We start from the raw sequence: 16,898 nt of genomic DNA on the forward strand, positions 1-16,898 counted from the left end.
AAGATCTGTAAATGTAAAATGCTTTCCCATCCCTATGTGTGCTTTGGTTATGTTTCATGGACACAGCCTAAATGCAGTCATGGACATTTACATTCTTCTGTTTCAGAAACAGATGGAATTAGAAGCTTTGCCAGCCCTTCCTTAAAGGGCTGGGTGGTCGATCTCTAACATAGAGTCTTTCCTTGCATTCATTTTTTTCAGGGTTGAATTAAACAAGGGTTTAAAATAAAAACAAGTGACAACTTTTTCATGGAATATTACACTACTGGAATAAATATTGCATCTATTTTCACTGCTTGCTTTTTCGAAGTCCTAATGTACAAGTTCTCCATTCAGCCCATAAATTTTCCGTAGAAAACGCAGTGTTTTTATAATTTTGTTACAAATAAACTTAACAAGAGCTGTGGCTTTGCTTCCCAGTTTATTCCTACTTCATTCCTCAAACACTTGCAGCCATATAAGATGTCTCACAGCCTGGCACTTCCCACCCCCAACTTCTTATCGAGGTACTGTATTGCTACTGGTGTGGTCACCACAAATATATGATTTTGCAGAGCCTGCTCTTTCTGTCATGTTTTCTGCCTTGAACCAGCCTAGAGTTCAGATGTATAGCTGCTGCTTTTCTGTTCCTGCTCTTTATTCCTCCATCTCCAGGAGAATAAAATCTGTGTGTCTGCTTAGATTTGATACATGGGAGCCAGTGTATGGCACCTGCATAGTCTGCCTCATGTCTTGGCATCCACTCTCAAACAGTTCTGTGATGCTAGCTGGGAGTTGGGTCTAAGCTTGCTTCTCCTGTAGCTCAGCCTTCTCTGCTTCTCTTCCTGATTTTCAAATCCTGGACCCAAGTCTTCTGCAGTTTCCTGCTCTCATTCCAAGCAATTTCAAATTCTGTGCCAGTGACCCTGTAGCTTCATGTTTCGTTAGCCATTTCATTCATGTAGCTGTTAATACCATTACCCTCATCTATCACCATGACCATCTTTTCTTTGCATCTCCACACTGGCCTCTCCTCTCATGTTGAACATAAAACTACTTGCCTTCATTTCCCTTGGCCCTGAAGGGCATAGTCTCACTGTGTCATCTCTCAAAATCAAGGTGTAAAACCTAACTGGTTTCAGTGCCTGCAATGTGTGCTTGTTCCATAACTGGACAAGGATTCCTTCACCTCTCCCAGCCAGTGCCCCACCTTCACATTTATGGGAGCTTCCCATAATCTTCCACAAAGCTAAGCTCCTTTCTCTATATCTCTTCTGAAGAATGCTCCTTTTTTTTGGGATGCCTGCAAGACCCTGAAAGCACCTTTAGTTCACTGTATCATGTCACACCGATAAATCCTGTGTGACTGTTTCTGTATAATTCCCCATTGTTGTTTATTTTCTTGTACTTAGATTCACAGAATGAAAGACGCATTTAGGTTGGAAGGGATCTCTTCAGATTGTCTAGTCTGCCCCTACTGCTCAAGCAGTGTCGGCTACAGCAGGTTGCCCAGGATTGTGTCCAGTCAGGTTTTGAGTTACCATCCAAGGATGGAGACTCTACAGCCTCTCTGGGCAGCCTGTGCCAGTGTTTGACCACCCTTACAGTAAAAAAGTTGAGTTTTTTCTTTTTTTTTTTCTTGTTTTCAGAGGGTATTTAATTTTTTTAGTTTGTGCCTGTTGTTTCTTGTCCTATCACTGGGCACTATTGAGAGGAGGCTGGCTCCCTCTCATTGCCTTCTGTCAGGTATTTATATGCATTGACAAAAACTCCCTCTGAGTCTTCTCCAGGCTGAACAGTCCCAGCTCTCTCAGCTTCTCCTCATATGAAAGATTCTCCAGTCCCTTAATCATTTTTGTAGACCTTGTGCTGGACTCACTCCAGTACGTTCACATCGTTCTTGTGCCAAGGAGTCCAGAACTGGTCACAGTACTCCAGATGTTGCCTCAGCAACATCTACTGCTGAGTCGAGATGAAGGATCACCTCCCTTAGCCTGTTGGCAACAATCCTCCTAATGCAGCCTGGGATGCTTTTGGCCTTCTTTTCCATGAGGGTTCATTGTCAGCTTGTTGTCAACCAGGACCCCATCCATTCAGCCACTTTTCAGTCCACCTCCTTGCCCGCGTATCTGACCTATACTTTGTCAGGTTGCCTGTGAGGATGCTATGGGAGACAGAGTCAAAAGCCTTGCTAGAGTCACAACATATACAGCTCTGTACTCATCCACCAAGCCAGTCACCTCCCTCTAGAAACTATCAGGTTGGTTAAGTATGTTTTCCCATTTGTAAATCTATGTGGACTACTTCAAATCACCTTCTCGTCCTTCATGTATCTGGAAACAGTTTCCAGGATTACATGTTCCATTACCTCCACCACCACCATTGGGGTGAGGCTGACTGGTCTGTTATTTTCTTGATCTTCCTTCTTGCCTTTCTGAATGTTTTAGTGTTAGTGACTTTCCTTTTTCTTTTTTGTACTGGCAATCTTGATCCACGTTTACAGCTTCTACCCACTATGGTAATGTAATTATTTAGCAAAACGTATGATTCTCCTTTTTATTGGTAATTTTAAGCTATACAGATGCAAGCTGGAAAATAGAATGTGCAGCCCAAAGTTCTGCTCCTAAAACTAAGACCTCTACCATGTGAACTAATGAGTATCTCTCTAAGACAGAAAATAGTGTGACAGAGTGTCATCCCAGTGCTGATGTCTATAGATAGTTAATTCCACTGTGCACCTTTTTCCTGGGGTCATAGCTTTCTAAACCTGCATTTGCATTATTTCTCTGTTCCAGGCCGAAATGAGCTGATTGCCCGCTATATTAAGCTGAGAACAGGGAAAACACGCACAAGGAAACAGGTAAGTGTGAAGTTTTCCCTGTATACATTAGCTTATTTGGACCACTAGACGTGATGAGGGCTTATAAGAACAAATCCCTTGCTCTTCACTTGCTCTTCATTTCTGCCTTTGCTGGAAGAGGTTGTTGTGCAGAGCTGGTTAGTAAGAATGGTGGGAACAGTCAGCTCAGGCATTTTACAGTAGGACTGTAATGCTCATGTCTCCCAACCACATCGTGACACCCAAATTTTTCTACTGGTAAATGGTGTGTGATTTTATGTGTTTGGCCTACTAATGAACATTTCAGTGAATATCAGTGGTCCTCTATATGAAGGTTCTTTGCTCAGCCCGGACAGATGGACAGCAATGGTGATTTTGAAAATATCTGGCACACAGGATAAAAAAGGAATCTTTGTAATTTGGAAATGACCGTTCAGGCTGTGCTGGACAAAGCACTGAGCAACCTACACCTGCTTTGGGTAGGAGGTTGGTGGATGACATCCAGAAGATCCTTCCAACCTAAATTATTCTATGATGCATTTCGGCCCACAATAGATATGGTGAAGTTCTGAGAGTCATTATATAGTGGCCATGGGTTTCCCTTCTTCCAAGAGGACACCAAGATGGGGAGCAAAGAGATCAGAACTCTCAGTCCCTAGATTTAAGGATGGGTTCTTTAGTCTTAGAGGAGGTCTCTGTCTCAATAAAGTCATTTGAATTGGAAAAGGCCCATCTTTGCTGGCCCCTCACCTCATTTCATGACACTTAAGTCTTGTTCAGAAAAGCATTTCATTGCTACATCAACCCCCCTCCCCCAACCCTAAATAACTCCCTGTTGCACAAGGTGCCTAAAGTATGTTTACTTCCGCAAGCAGCTACCAAGTACTCCTGGAATGAAGACGGATTTTGTCTTTTAATGCAGGTATCTAGTCACATCCAGGTCCTGGCAAGGCGGAAAGCTAGAGAGATCCAAGCCAAGCTCAAGGTATGATGGGTATCCTTTAACAAATCACACAAGACCCCTGAGTCAGCCATTTCCTCATCCATTCCCTCTTTGAATAGCCTTAAAAAAGGGTGAGATTAGCCACTGACCTGTAGTAAGCTGGGGAGGAAAAGGTATTTCCCAGGAAGTGTTGTGCAAACACTTGCATTGTTGTAGCTCTGTGACATCTGGAGCAATTCTATTTAAAGAATAAAGAAACAATAACTTTAAATTTTATGTGTCTGATTTCTACCTCCAGTTTATGCTGCTGTCATCCAAGTCTGAATGACCCTTAGACTTGGGAGTATGTAAAGAGTGTTTACCTGAGAAGGAGGGGTTTATAGTAACAAATGCTGACCAGTAATCAGTCCCTGGTGTGGTGGTGGCCTTGGGAAGGGATAGCATTACGGTTAATGCAGTGCGAGTTCCACATCTACTAATGGTAGTGATGAGGAGTTGCCCGTGAGAAAGTGTTCTGAGTTGGCATAACCGCTGAGAGGAAGCAGTAAAGCCAGCTGGCATCTTCTCAGGTAAAGTGGTGCCAGCTGAATAGACTTTGCCCCTTGATTAATTCAGACCCGATTTGAAGAGGCCCAGGCTAATGAGAAAGAAAATGGCTAACTACTTGCTTGAGCAAATCTGTGGTTTCCTTTCTATAGGAAGAGCTCTGAGATCACACTAATGAACTGATACCTACTGACATTTATTTCCACTCTGATTTGAAGCAGGGAGATGGTTTGTGTGCTCAAACTGAATTGCCAGAAATGTCAAGAAGGTCAAGTTTATGGGTGACAATTGCACAAAAGGGTGTCCCCTGTTACAATGTGAACCATCCAGGAAGGGCTTGCCAAGCAGGATGTGGGGTCTGGTCCTTGTTGTGTATCACTGAGACAGCCAGAGAAGGAAAGCTCATGTTGACCTTCCTGATTTGGTATGGCAATAAGTGATCTGGAGGGAAGTGTGTTTGCTTCCCTGATCTTTCCATGCTTCAGGTGATGATGAGGATCTTGACAGCCCCATCCAGCCCTGACTGTTGAGTGGACAGACAGCTGTTAATATGTGCTGCTTCTTAGCTGTCTGGGCAACTCCTTGCTGGACACCAGGAGTAGTGGACTGTCTGTGAATGAACTGCTGGCACTCAGTCTTGACCAGCGCTGAAGCGCATGCATCTCTACTGCAAGCAGTGATTACCTCTAAGTCATGACTGTACCCCCCACATCCCATGCCCAGCTCCATTTTCTAAAGTGCTGTTGTGTCTGTCATTAGCCTGTTGTGTTTCCAGCTGCTCAGATAAAGAGAAGGAGCCACACATTACAACTATCTAATTCAGTGCTTCTAGGTAGGGCTGCCTAAGCGTGAAACCTGCGGTGCTGTTAAGTGGTCAATTCAGGTGGAGGCCTGCTTGAGAGGCAAGTTAGAGCGAGTAGGAAACAACAACTGCCCGGGGTGTTAAAAGATTTACTGCTGCTTATATCTGTAACCTTGATTCCGTTCCTTGCATGTCACAGCTCTGGGATTTGGCGTGATTGAAAAGCCAGTCAGCCGAGCCTGTTTCCACTTAGCACACAGGAGCTGGCCGTCTTCGTTCTCGGGGAGCGAAGGTGTCTCAGGGAGCTCCATGGAGCCATTGGTTGTTCTCCTTTAACACCACGCCAGGCCATGCTGTGAGCTCTGCCCAGCTGCCTGCAGTGAACCATTCCCCAGTACCAGACTGTTCCTTTGTGCCTGCAGAGGCAAGTCTGTAGCACTGATTCAACTCATTTACTTCTTTGCTTTCACTAGTCATTTTCATAGGGCAAGGAAATGAAATCATAAAAGCTGCTGCCCTTCTTCCAAGTTCCTGCTGATAGCTGTGTGTTCTTCTATCACTGTTCATTTTCCATAGCGAGTATACGTTTTCATACTTATATCCTAGAGATCAGAGCAGCTACACGCTGACTTTTCAGAGCAGTTACTATAATACTATAGTCTCCACACAAACTGGGGTGTCTTCTCGAAGTGTGCACTGTGCATCTAACAGATAGAGGTGAGAAAGTAGGGTAAAGCCTGAGAAAAATCTGTTTCCAGAAGTCGGTAGTTTTCCATGTCCTGGGTGGCTAATAGATACCACCTGTACTAAGGAAAAAGAGGGAAATTGTGGTGGTGGTGGTGGTTGATATTATTATGATGCGTTTTGAGAATAATACAAATAGTGTAAATGTTTGGTAAAAGTTTTTGTTGCTTTATTTTCTTTTTTTTTTTTTTTTTTTTAATGTACTGGAAGCACGATACAAATGAATACAGAACTGTTAGCTGAAAGAGGAAGGAGATGTCTTTTACAAAAAGATGCTTTTTCCAGCAGTCTGTCAGGCATTTAAACAAAACAGAAAAACACAACAGGGGTTAATAGATAAAATATTTTCCCTTCATAATTGTTCAGTTATTTTACTTTAATACTTCCACAAACAAATGCCTCTTCCCCGTAAACTCATGTATAAACTCAGGTAGACAAATACAATTTTTCCAGTGAATCCAGAAAATCCTTTTCTGCAATGGCAACTGGGAAAGCATCTTTATGTATGTAATGAAAAAACAGAAGAGAATATTTACCCTTAAAAAATGTTTTAGGTAATCCTTATAGTATTCCCATAAGCATCATTTAAACTGGATTCTGAAAGCTTTGGAAAATCTTAGGAACTTTCTCAGCAATTAAAATGTTTCCCTTCCATTCACTTGAATGGTACTAACAGGACTCACAGATACTGTAAAAAAGAAAATATGTAAGCTTTGTCCATTCCTACTAATCATTCCACTTAAATGTTTATTCTTGAACTTTTGTTATTCCTCCTCTGACTGTTTTTGTGTTAGACACACCAGAATCCCTGAGTTTTGAACTTAAGAAAACCTTAGAGAAAGCGGAGGGGTTAGAGAGAATGGAGACCCAAGGGTGAGAACTTATTGCAGTTCAATGAATGCAAGTGGGAAGTGAGAATTCCTGAAGAAGACAGCAAGAGCTTACCTCTTTGTGCAGTTTCTCCAAGTCATGAACTCATCTGTGGCATCGCCATTATAATTATAATGTCACAGTTAAATGTGGAGCGTTTGAAGGGTGAAGACTAATTGTAGGAGATGTAGGAGGAAAGGCAGAATGTGGGGAAGTGCTGCTGTTTGTCTATTTATTCCTTGGAAGAAAAAATTAAGAATGTTATTTGTTCTAAGTATACATCAGGTCCCCTAGTTGTTGCACTGTCATTGCCTGTAAAAATGTGTGCAATTCCACAGCCCTGTTAAAACACAAAAAGGAATGTCCTTGCATTTGTGCCCTGGGAGATTAAGATTTCCTGTTTCCCCAGGGATGGGAATAAAATGATCAACTTTACCTGAGACTAATGCAGTCCCAAAGTGAGGTAGTCTTTTTGCACCGATGATGATGAATTCCCTTTGTGAGTTTGTTTCTAGAGGGTTTTTTTGATAAGCAAGAGTCTTTCCTATTGAATATTCTTACCAATGATTAAAACACCAGAATCAGTTAGAGTTGTACTTTCCATAACAAAACATTTCAGCTGTGCGGCTGAAAGCCTTCAGACAGAAAGGATAAATGCTTAGCAGTCTCTAAACCAGTGATCCCAGCATTTCAGAAAGGATGATTAATCACATCTGAAGCTATAGTAACGGGTGAAAGACTTACATGCTTTGAAGAGCTCTTAGGACAGTTATTGGCAAGTCTGCTGCCCAGTTTTTGGAGACGCTTGTTCTCTAAAAGAAGCTGATGAGAATCCTGGTTATGCAGCATTAGACCAGGCAACTTCTTTATCATTATAATAATTCTGTTTTTTCTGTTTCTACTCTTGCCCATAGGATCAGGCAGCTAAAGATAAAGCCATGCAGAGTATGGCTACAATGTCATCTGCCCAGATTATCTCTGCAACTGCCTTCCATAGTAAAATGGCCTTGCCTGGTCTCCCACGACCAGCCTACCCTGCTGTTTCTGGGGTGAGTGAATCAGTGTCTTGGTGGAGTTGGGCTGAAGACACTTGAGTATTTGAAAGGGTGTTGGGACCTGCTTAGGAAAATCCTGAGAACATCAGAAAGAATGGGCCAGAAGGCATTGTCTTTGTAGAACAAATCTGTCATATGGCTTCAATAGTTTGGGTCTGATTCTTTAGTCACACTGATGTAAAACAATAGAGTTTTTTTTTAAATGACACAAGTGAGAGAACAATCAGATCCTTTGGGTTTTCACTGCCTGAAATACTTTCAGGTGTCTGTATCACTTTCTTAGTCCAGGATCTTGTTGGATTAAAACTGTTTGGGCCATCCTGACCCCTTCTCAAGTTTATCATTCCCAAGCTCATCCTGAGTGCTTAGATTACAAATTGATGGCCCTTATATAAAATCCTTAATAGAGGAGGCCTGTCAGCATCCCCTAACCTTTGAGTTGGGCCTAGTAAGCTTTTGCTGAGCATTGATTTCTGCCAAAATACTCCCATGGAACTGTCCTGGGGAAAATGGTCCCTCCAAGAGATGAGCATCATTAAATCTTTGGAGACAGAGGCACAAGGTGCATACGTAGTATTTAACATTAAAACCCACTTGGGTCAGTTGCTTGCGTGTCACCAGTAGTAGTGTTTAGAAAGAAAACAAAGGCCAGTCATCACCTACACAAAGATGAAACCAGGAAGGTAGAAAGAAGAGGTATAACTCTGTCACATCTTTAGAAGTCTGTGAGCTTGCAGTTTCTTTCCTCAGGAAGAAACAAGCCTTGCTTTTCATCTCTGTCCTAAAAGTGGTGACTTCTGCCTGTATGTTGTTCTCTTGCAGTTTTGGCAAGGAGCTTTGCCAGGCCAAGCTGGATCTTCCCAAGAGTGAGTATTCCTTCATGTGATCATCCAAAGCAGATGCTTCTGCTGCTTCCTCTATGCTGCCTGAGTAATACCATTAGCTATTACAGGATTTATAAAATGCTAAGATAACATAGTCTTAGCTCTTAGACAGATTCCCTGACTGTGGATCTGAGACTTAAGGCACATGGTTGAAGACAAACTGAGAGTCATGAGAGAATCTTTAATAGATAAGACCCTATGTCTTCATATGGTACCTTCAACATGGATTACACCACTTTAACGTGTGCCATGACTCAAGCAGCCTAATATGGGTTATTTTAGGGAGCTGCTGAACCTAGTAGCCTGATACAGGGGAGGCTGCTGCAGCTCCGTGCTCCCAAATTCAACCAGTAGCGAGGCTGAGTGTGTATCCCCGGTAGGCACACACACAACTATGCGTATATGTTGTACACACACACATATACACATGGCTGGGCCCACAGAACAACACAGACAGATAACGCCCAGCACTCACACAAATACAGATGGCACCAACAGCCTCATCCTGTAGCCTCTCCCTCTGGCTGATGAGGGTGAAGGTGTGTTAGTGGGAAATATACAGGCACTGTGGATCCACCCAGTAGCTGCCAGGGGATCCTTTGTCTCCCTGTGTGCTGGCATCCAGGAAGGGGAGCTCCCGAGGCCACAGCTCTGCTCCAGTTGCTGGTGCTGGCCTCTCAGTCACACACACATGCACATCACAAACACACACACTCTGAATGTCTCCAGTAACTGGGCTTAGATACAGTCCACTCAGTAGCTGGATCTTCACTTTCCCCAGTTTGCCTCCCAAAGGGATGATAGATAGACAGACAGATAGGCAGATAGATAGATAGATAGATAGATAGATAGATAGATAGATAGATTGATTGATTGATTGATTGATTCTCTCTCTCTCATATCATTCAGTCGATTTCCAGACTCTGCAGTTTCTCAGTCATTTAGCCTGAACCTCTTGGTCCCTCTGAAAGCATTTTTACCCCTGGAGACACGCACAGATTGCTCCCAAACCATCTACTTGCTGGCTAGTCTGGCTTGATAATCACTAGTGATCACACCCTTGCTGCTGGCACTCCAGAAACAAACACACACGGAGAACTGAGAGCTCCTCATGCAGGAAAAGATTTAGAAATAGAATTTAGTGAGAAGATAGGACAGACTGCACTGACAAGGTGCAGAGCATGGACAGACAACTGTACTGATGTTGTAACATGCAACTAGCACCTTTTATCGTCATATTCTCCCTAAACATCCCCATAATAAATCTTGTGCAGTCCCAAAATGCTCCCCCCTTGCACTCTGTAACATGTCCCATACCATCTATGCAGTAACCCCCTCAGTCTGTAAGGTGACTGGTTTGTGAGCCTCCCCAGCTGGCTCACTGGGTTGGTTTCACACCTGGACAATGGGGCTGATGGCTCTGCCGGGACAGCCCTGGGAGGGGCAGAAGCTCTGTTCCTTTGAGGCATTACTGCCCCAGGGTGGAGATGAGCCTTTGATGGGCTGATCTTTCACTAGTGATGGCCCTGGGTGTTTTTGTGTCAGAGTATTATTCAGGTTGCTCCACCTGCCATTGATCCTCTGTGCTCCTTTGTTTGTATGGAGACACTTTTTATCACATAACCTAACAGGAGCAATTTAAGGCAATTTAAGGACAAGCAGCTGGAAGGTTGTATGTTCTTCACCCAAGCCATTGTTCCTGCCCTCTTGTGGTGCTATTGCTAATGTTTGTGGAGCAGATCAGGGAACAGATACTATTAAAATATCTTGTGAGAAAAAATGGCTAGTAAAATGGAAGCCATCCTAGGAGAAATAAAAAGTAGATTTTATGCCTTTAGCTTGAAAGTGAACGAGGCAGATTCAATGTGAGAGGTTCTTTTAGAATCTTGAAGTATCTGCTGCCCCTGATGTCAGATGATTTTTCTTACAGTGGTATTAAAATGGAGCTGAGCTGTCTTGAAAGCTAGGTTCAGTTGTGAGTGTTGAACATCTCTGAATCTGGGCCTAAAAGTGTGAGAGGCATCCAGCCCAGATGTATAGCCACTTGCATAAATTTAAATCTATCCATGGTTGAAAGGAAAGGATAAACGAATGGGCACCAGTGTATTAACAGGCTGATAAGGATCTCTGAATAACAAGTCTGTGAGGAGAGCCTGCTGAACACCTACAGGGAAATTTTATTCAGTCCAGTCCTGACCCCTTACTGTTTTTTTAAGTCTTTCTCCATGACCCTCTCTTGCCCACACAGAAAGATAATTTCCCAGAGACACTTATGCCACTTTCTCCCTCAGGAGAAATATTTAATCTAATCTGCACAAACAGTTTGTCAAGAATCTATTTTGTTTTGATTTGGTTTTTTTGTTAACCATCTCTCTTTGTGTACTTCTGTAGCGTGAAACCTTTTTCTCAACAGCCGTACGCTGTACAGCCACCGCTGCCGTTACCAGGTAGGTAAGGAAATGTACTTCCTTGCTTTGAAATTATTTTCCAACTTCAGAAATAGCCAACACTTTAAAAAGTTTTAAAATTAATCTTTAAAAAGGATTTTTACTTATTAAAACATTTCAGTGAGCCCTAAATTATTTTTTATATGATTTCTCCTTATTACCCGTTCCCATCGTTTTACTGAGAGAACTGAATCTTTTAATTTTAAATTTTGTTTTAATTTAAAAAAACTTTTTTTCCTGTTCTAAGTTGGTTGTTTTGGGGTTTCTTTTCCTCCTGGCTCAGCAGAAAATAAAAGTTTATGTATCTCTACTGTTCTTTCGCCATGCTACATGTACTAGAGCACTGTTTTCCATCATAACTTGATTGTCTTTCCAATTTCTCACTAAGTGGAACAACAAATGTATTTCCTGCTCAGTTTCCCCATTTTGAGAGGTTAATGGTCATGTTAATGGTGATGCTTCATTCTGATACTAAAGTAGTTTATTTCACTGCTTATTTAGGGCTCAATAATTTAGGTCCTCCTAAAGTTGCTGAACATGTTTGCTCTAGTGTCAAAACCAGGCAGATTGTCTTTTACATCATTACCAGCCCTGACAGTGCTGTCTTAGCAGAGAGTAACTGACAAGCCACTCTAACCACAGGTAGAGTGAGGACCTTATGAATGACATTTTTGCATGATGACTGAAGTCATAAGAAAATGTAATTAGTCAGCTTTGACAACAGGTGCTCTACTGGAAAACTATTACCAACTTTTATCTTTCTAAATTTTGTTATATAAATCCTGTGTGCTTAGGGTTTGAGTCTCCCACTGGCCTCTCACCTTCCCCATCAGCACCAGCTTGGCAAGGACGAAGGGTTGCTAGCTCCAAACTCTGGATGTTAGAATTCTCTGCATTCTTGGAACAACAACAAGACCAAGACACAGTAAGATACACACCTGACTTCCACCCTTCATTAATTTTTGGTCTTCAGGTAGCTCCTGTTCATTGTGGATATGTTATACTACTGTACATGTATGGGAATACTTGCTTCACCACTCTACTGAGAATAGAAAGCCATCTTTGGAAAACACAAGATACCCTTCATTTAGAGGATAGAATTGCCTATAGTGATATAGCCAGCTCTGTGCCATGTGCTTCTGGCCTCCCTTTCCAGGGTCATGGATGTTCACATATCAAAGCTCAAAGCACCGAGGTCATAAGACAGTGGTACAGCTCCTGCTGGGCTATTCTAGCTGTCTCAGTCAGCCTTGGAGGATAGACAGAGAATCAGATGATCACATGAAACCAGTCTGGTGTGTCGGGAATCTAAATTTGGGGGCAACTGGGATGAATTTGCATCAATGTGTTTCCATGGTGCCACCTCTAAAATGGAAGCAGTAAGATATGCCTGTCTCACTAAACCTTGTGATACTGCATCTTGAGATGTACATTGGTGATGGACCGGTTACATGTCCTCTGTCTGAGATAGGAACGTTCGGAAAATTTGGCTGGTACCTTACTGTGAGATTTCAGGCAGCTCTTCACAGGACAGGCGGATTGATGTTTGACTGAGTGACCTGTGACAGGTAATACTCTCTATCTCTTGTTATTTCAGACTTTATAGCAGTAGCAAGAGGCAATGGTTTAGGAGTGAATATAGGAAAAAGCCCAAAAATCATGTTTCAGAAGAAGCAGAAAGCATGGACGTATTGTTAGGATAAAAAGAACAGCATGAGCTGGTATTAGCAAAGATATTTCTGCTAATACTTCTGGTCTTTTAGAAAGTGCTATCAAATCTTCAGTGAGTTCCGGTAGTCTTCTGTGAAGAACCATGAATGTTCAGTATGTACTGAATGGTACTGAACAATTTCCTAATTCCATCTTTTTCCTCTTCTTGCAGTATAACAAACACCTGTTTGTGCACATTGGGCAGTCAAGCCCCAGCTACAATGACCCCTACCTCGAGGCAGTGGATATCCGGCAGATCTATGACAAGTTCCCTGAGAAAAAAGGGGGCCTGAAGGAGCTCTTTGAAAGGGGGCCAGCTAATGCCTTCTTCCTTGTCAAATTCTGGGTAAGGGAAGGACCCTTTGTAGGGTACCTATTTGCTATGAAGTTCTCACTTTAAAAGTGGTGGCCTCTCTAGCTGTTAGAAGACTGCCGCCTCCCAACAAATTTTCCCTCTGCAGGCAACTTAATACAGCCACGACTGTCACTGGAGATCTTTCCTTGGCTAGACAAAGCACTCATTCTGTCCTGGAGCAAGATGTATCTTTCTCAGTGTCATCTGCAGAGTTGTTCTTGACTAGTGCCTGGAGATTTTATTTGCTAATGGTAACTTGGGCCCTTTAAAATTTTTATTTATATATGAAAGAAGATTTCAGAGGAAATTATTCTCTGTGTACTCATATGCGTTCATTTCTCTCAGTGTTGAGTAACTTCTCAGAGACATTTTTTCCTCTTTTCTCCTATATCATTAGCTGCATTTTCTGTTATCCAACTACTAATAATTCACAGATGCATATTTACTGCACACACAAGGACAGACAAAAGATAAGAGAGACATAATGAAATTGAATTATGCTGATAATATATTACTGAAATGACTTCTGGTAAGTTGGCAGAAATCAGCTGGGCAAAAGCCTACTCACTCAATTTGGATTTTTGTGAGTTAGCTGAAATTTGCAAAAGCTGTGCCATTGTGCTGCAGGGTACAAACAAAATAGTTTTGGTCATCGATATTATCATAGGTATTACAAGATTAAAAATAATAGCAGCTTGGGGCAGTTGCACGCTAGATGGCTGAGGGAATGTGTAATGGGATTTGGAGCCTTTCACCTTGAGTTTACTGCTTATAATTCAACCCCAGGTCAGGAGTGAGATGATGAGAAATGAACTTTCATATCTCATACTGTTCATACAAACTAGATAGACTCTTAACTGGTCCTTTCAGGAGAAGGAAGAGTTAAGTGCCTTGAGATGCAACTTCCCAGCTGTCACAAGCCTAGCCTTTCCAGAATTGAGTTGGAGAATGTTGGCTGGGAGTCTGCTGTTCAAGTGTCTGGTGTTTAGGGTGTTAGTTGCTGGTGATTCTTGGAGATACATCATTTTACTACCCACAGACTGTGTGCTACTGAGCTGGGCCCCTCATGGGATTAGCCTCTGTTAGAATACAACAAAGCCTGCTTGGGAAGGTCAAAACAAAGAGTAAAAGACCAGCCCTGTTCTGGGTGGAAGAGAAATACTTGGGAGATACAGCAGCACCTTGCTAAGAAGCATATCCTTTGACAAAACCTGGGTAGTGATTGTCCTACTAAGAATTGTCTGGAAAAGGAAACAGAAGTCTGACGTGACAAAAGAAAGGAAGGAAAAAGAGTAAGAGGGGACAGGGGATAGCTTCTAAGAAATGGTCCTTGGAGGAGTAGGAGCTGCAAGAGCTGCTTCCTGCTGTGGGATAGGATGCCAGGAAACTCTTCATGTCAAGGTGAAGAGCATTGGCTGCTGTGTGGTATCCCTCTGAAGTGCTTTAGAAGTTTCAGGAACCAAACGGAAGAGCATAGAGGGAGATGTTATATAGAGAGAAGACAACACTTTGAATTTCTTGACTTAAGGAGAGAGAAATCATAATGAAATTGTGATCTAGCGCAACTGTGATTTTATTTATCAAAACTGTTAGTGTGCTTTTGTGCTTGTGGGGTTGGGTTCGGGGATTGTGTTTGTTTTTTAATATTAGAAGGATAAATGTGGCCTATGCATCGTGTCAGACCAACCTAAATTAGGGTTTTGAAGGATTTGTGTAGTAGGATGCCATTAAGTTGGACTTTTTCCGGGCCCACATGAGGTGTCTGGTGTTCGGAGGGTATCAGCTCACAGAAATTTGGCTTACATGAAGAGATGTGACACAGGATGTGAAGCACCTTTACGTCAGCGTATACATGATGTCCTAGGGCCCTGCATCTGTACACTTATAATGACCATGATATTTCTGGGCTTGGTTTAATATTTTGACTTTCTGATTCTTTTTTTGATGCTCTTGCATTGTTGAATCCCATCTAGAGTTAACAACAGGTTTTTTTGGTGGAAACGCTACAGGCTGTCACTTACAAATAAGATAAGTTTACAAGTCAAGTAATTGATTGAATGGAAGCTTCTAAGGCTTCCAAGAAGTAAATCATTCAGTCTGGTATTTGTTTCTCAGTGTAGACAGTAGTAGGGGATGAAAACACCATTCCTGATGCCATATTCTGGATGAGAAAGTTTTGGGGCACTTTTCTGATTTGCGCTGTGTTTCACAGGAGTGCTTACATTAATCCTGTTGTAAGATTTCAGCTAGGATCTCTAAGGCAATATAACCAAAGCAGTTAAAAAACCCTCTTTTGCTCCAGAAGATTGGAACCTTTTTGAGTAGAACTCAAACCTTTTTGTTGCAAAACTTTGTATTCAACATTCCTGAAATATTGTGGTAATGCAGTCTTATACGTAAACAAAGCATGTGAGACATGCCTGTAATGCACCATGCTGCATGTGTGAATTTGATATATTGAAATAATTGCGTGTAGTGCAACCCCCTCACTAATAAAGACTCTTCACAGATAAGGCAATACGATTTAAAATCACAGTTTAACAGAAGAAAACTAGATTTCAGCTGAGATTTTTATACCCCTCTGCATTTTTATACTTCTGTAACAGTATATGCTAGGGTGCTTTTTCATTTTGTTCAGAGCCTGATTGCTCTGGACAGCTATACAAATATACCGTTGATGTCCAAAGATGTGCTGGATAAAGCAATTACTACACTGTTGAATTTATAGCATCATTTTAGGATAAAAGTATTATCCAAAAGCAAATTACCGATAACCTTAAACTTGCTGGGTAGAGTTAAATACTTGAAGGGGTGTTTTGAAACATGAGGGTATGATTGATTTTTCAAAGGTTCTGAATTGAAATGGTGCTTGCAGGTGACAAAGACATAAAAAATCAAGGCATTGAATAAGTTGGTTTTGTGTACATGTAGTTTTCAGCTTGAAGAACCTGGGGCAGGAACCTGCAATTACTGCAGTAAACATTGAATATTCCAGATGATCTGTTGTGCACCAGAATCCTAATGCTACACTAGGGATGGGGTTTCTTGACATCACTGATAGCACTTAGGATCTAGTGTGACTGAGAAAGAGATGTTAATATTTGTTCAGTGGTGCTTTAAATTATTTATACAATAGCTAAGAGTCAAAAATTGATTAGATTGAAACATAAGCAGTGTTTGCAATTCTTCCTTGATTTTGCCACTGGGAGCTTGGTACAATGAATTAACTCTTGGACTTGGATTGGCAGGTTGTGTATGACATCTGTGTGACATTTCTCTGTGCTCCAAGTGCGTTCTAGCACACGACAATGAATGTGAGACATTAGCCTCCCAACACATGGGCAGTGGCAGCTCTGCTCTTTTCCAGTGCAATATTATCTCTACCACCTGTTACTTGGTTCTCCCCATGAACTCCTATATGCATCGTTATTAATAGTTTGGGGAAGAGGCGTTTTCAGGGCTTTGCACATTAGTAGAATGGTGCGCTTGCATCTTAAAGCTTTCAGAAGTTGTGAGACTCTGGGTGGAAGACAGAAGGAAAATGACAAACCAGGAATTCAGAAAGGCAGTACTTTGTCCAGAGCAGCCATCTGCAGAGGGGTGGATCAGGAGAATTGCTTGGGAGACCTCTCCTGCCAATGATGAATATTTGTAGTAATTTCTTCTCAATAATAGGCAAGCTGAACCAGTCAAACCACTGTTTTCTTTTCAGTAAATTAATTAT

General features: G+C 41.9%; 1 protein-coding gene across 1 annotated transcript in view; it reads left to right on the plus strand.

Annotated features, from left to right (window-relative positions):
• The window catches only part of TEAD4 (TEA domain transcription factor 4), a 45,916-nt gene that overhangs the window by 17,048 nt on the left and 11,970 nt on the right, over nucleotides 1–16,898 (plus strand). Inside the window, exons 2-8 of the mRNA XM_074825797.1 lie at nucleotides 2,775–2,839; nucleotides 3,741–3,803; nucleotides 7,638–7,772; nucleotides 8,601–8,644; nucleotides 11,054–11,109; nucleotides 11,904–12,034; nucleotides 12,992–13,165. Of these exons, the coding sequence (XP_074681898.1) occupies nucleotides 2,775–2,839; nucleotides 3,741–3,803; nucleotides 7,638–7,772; nucleotides 8,601–8,644; nucleotides 11,054–11,109; nucleotides 11,904–12,034; nucleotides 12,992–13,165 (668 nt within the window). The remainder of the gene's footprint in view (nucleotides 1–2,774; nucleotides 2,840–3,740; nucleotides 3,804–7,637; nucleotides 7,773–8,600; nucleotides 8,645–11,053; nucleotides 11,110–11,903; nucleotides 12,035–12,991; nucleotides 13,166–16,898) is intronic.

This window comes from Strix aluco, chromosome 5 (genome assembly GCF_031877795.1).
Source record: "Strix aluco isolate bStrAlu1 chromosome 5, bStrAlu1.hap1, whole genome shotgun sequence".
Taxonomy (NCBI): domain Eukaryota; kingdom Metazoa; phylum Chordata; class Aves; order Strigiformes; family Strigidae; genus Strix; species Strix aluco.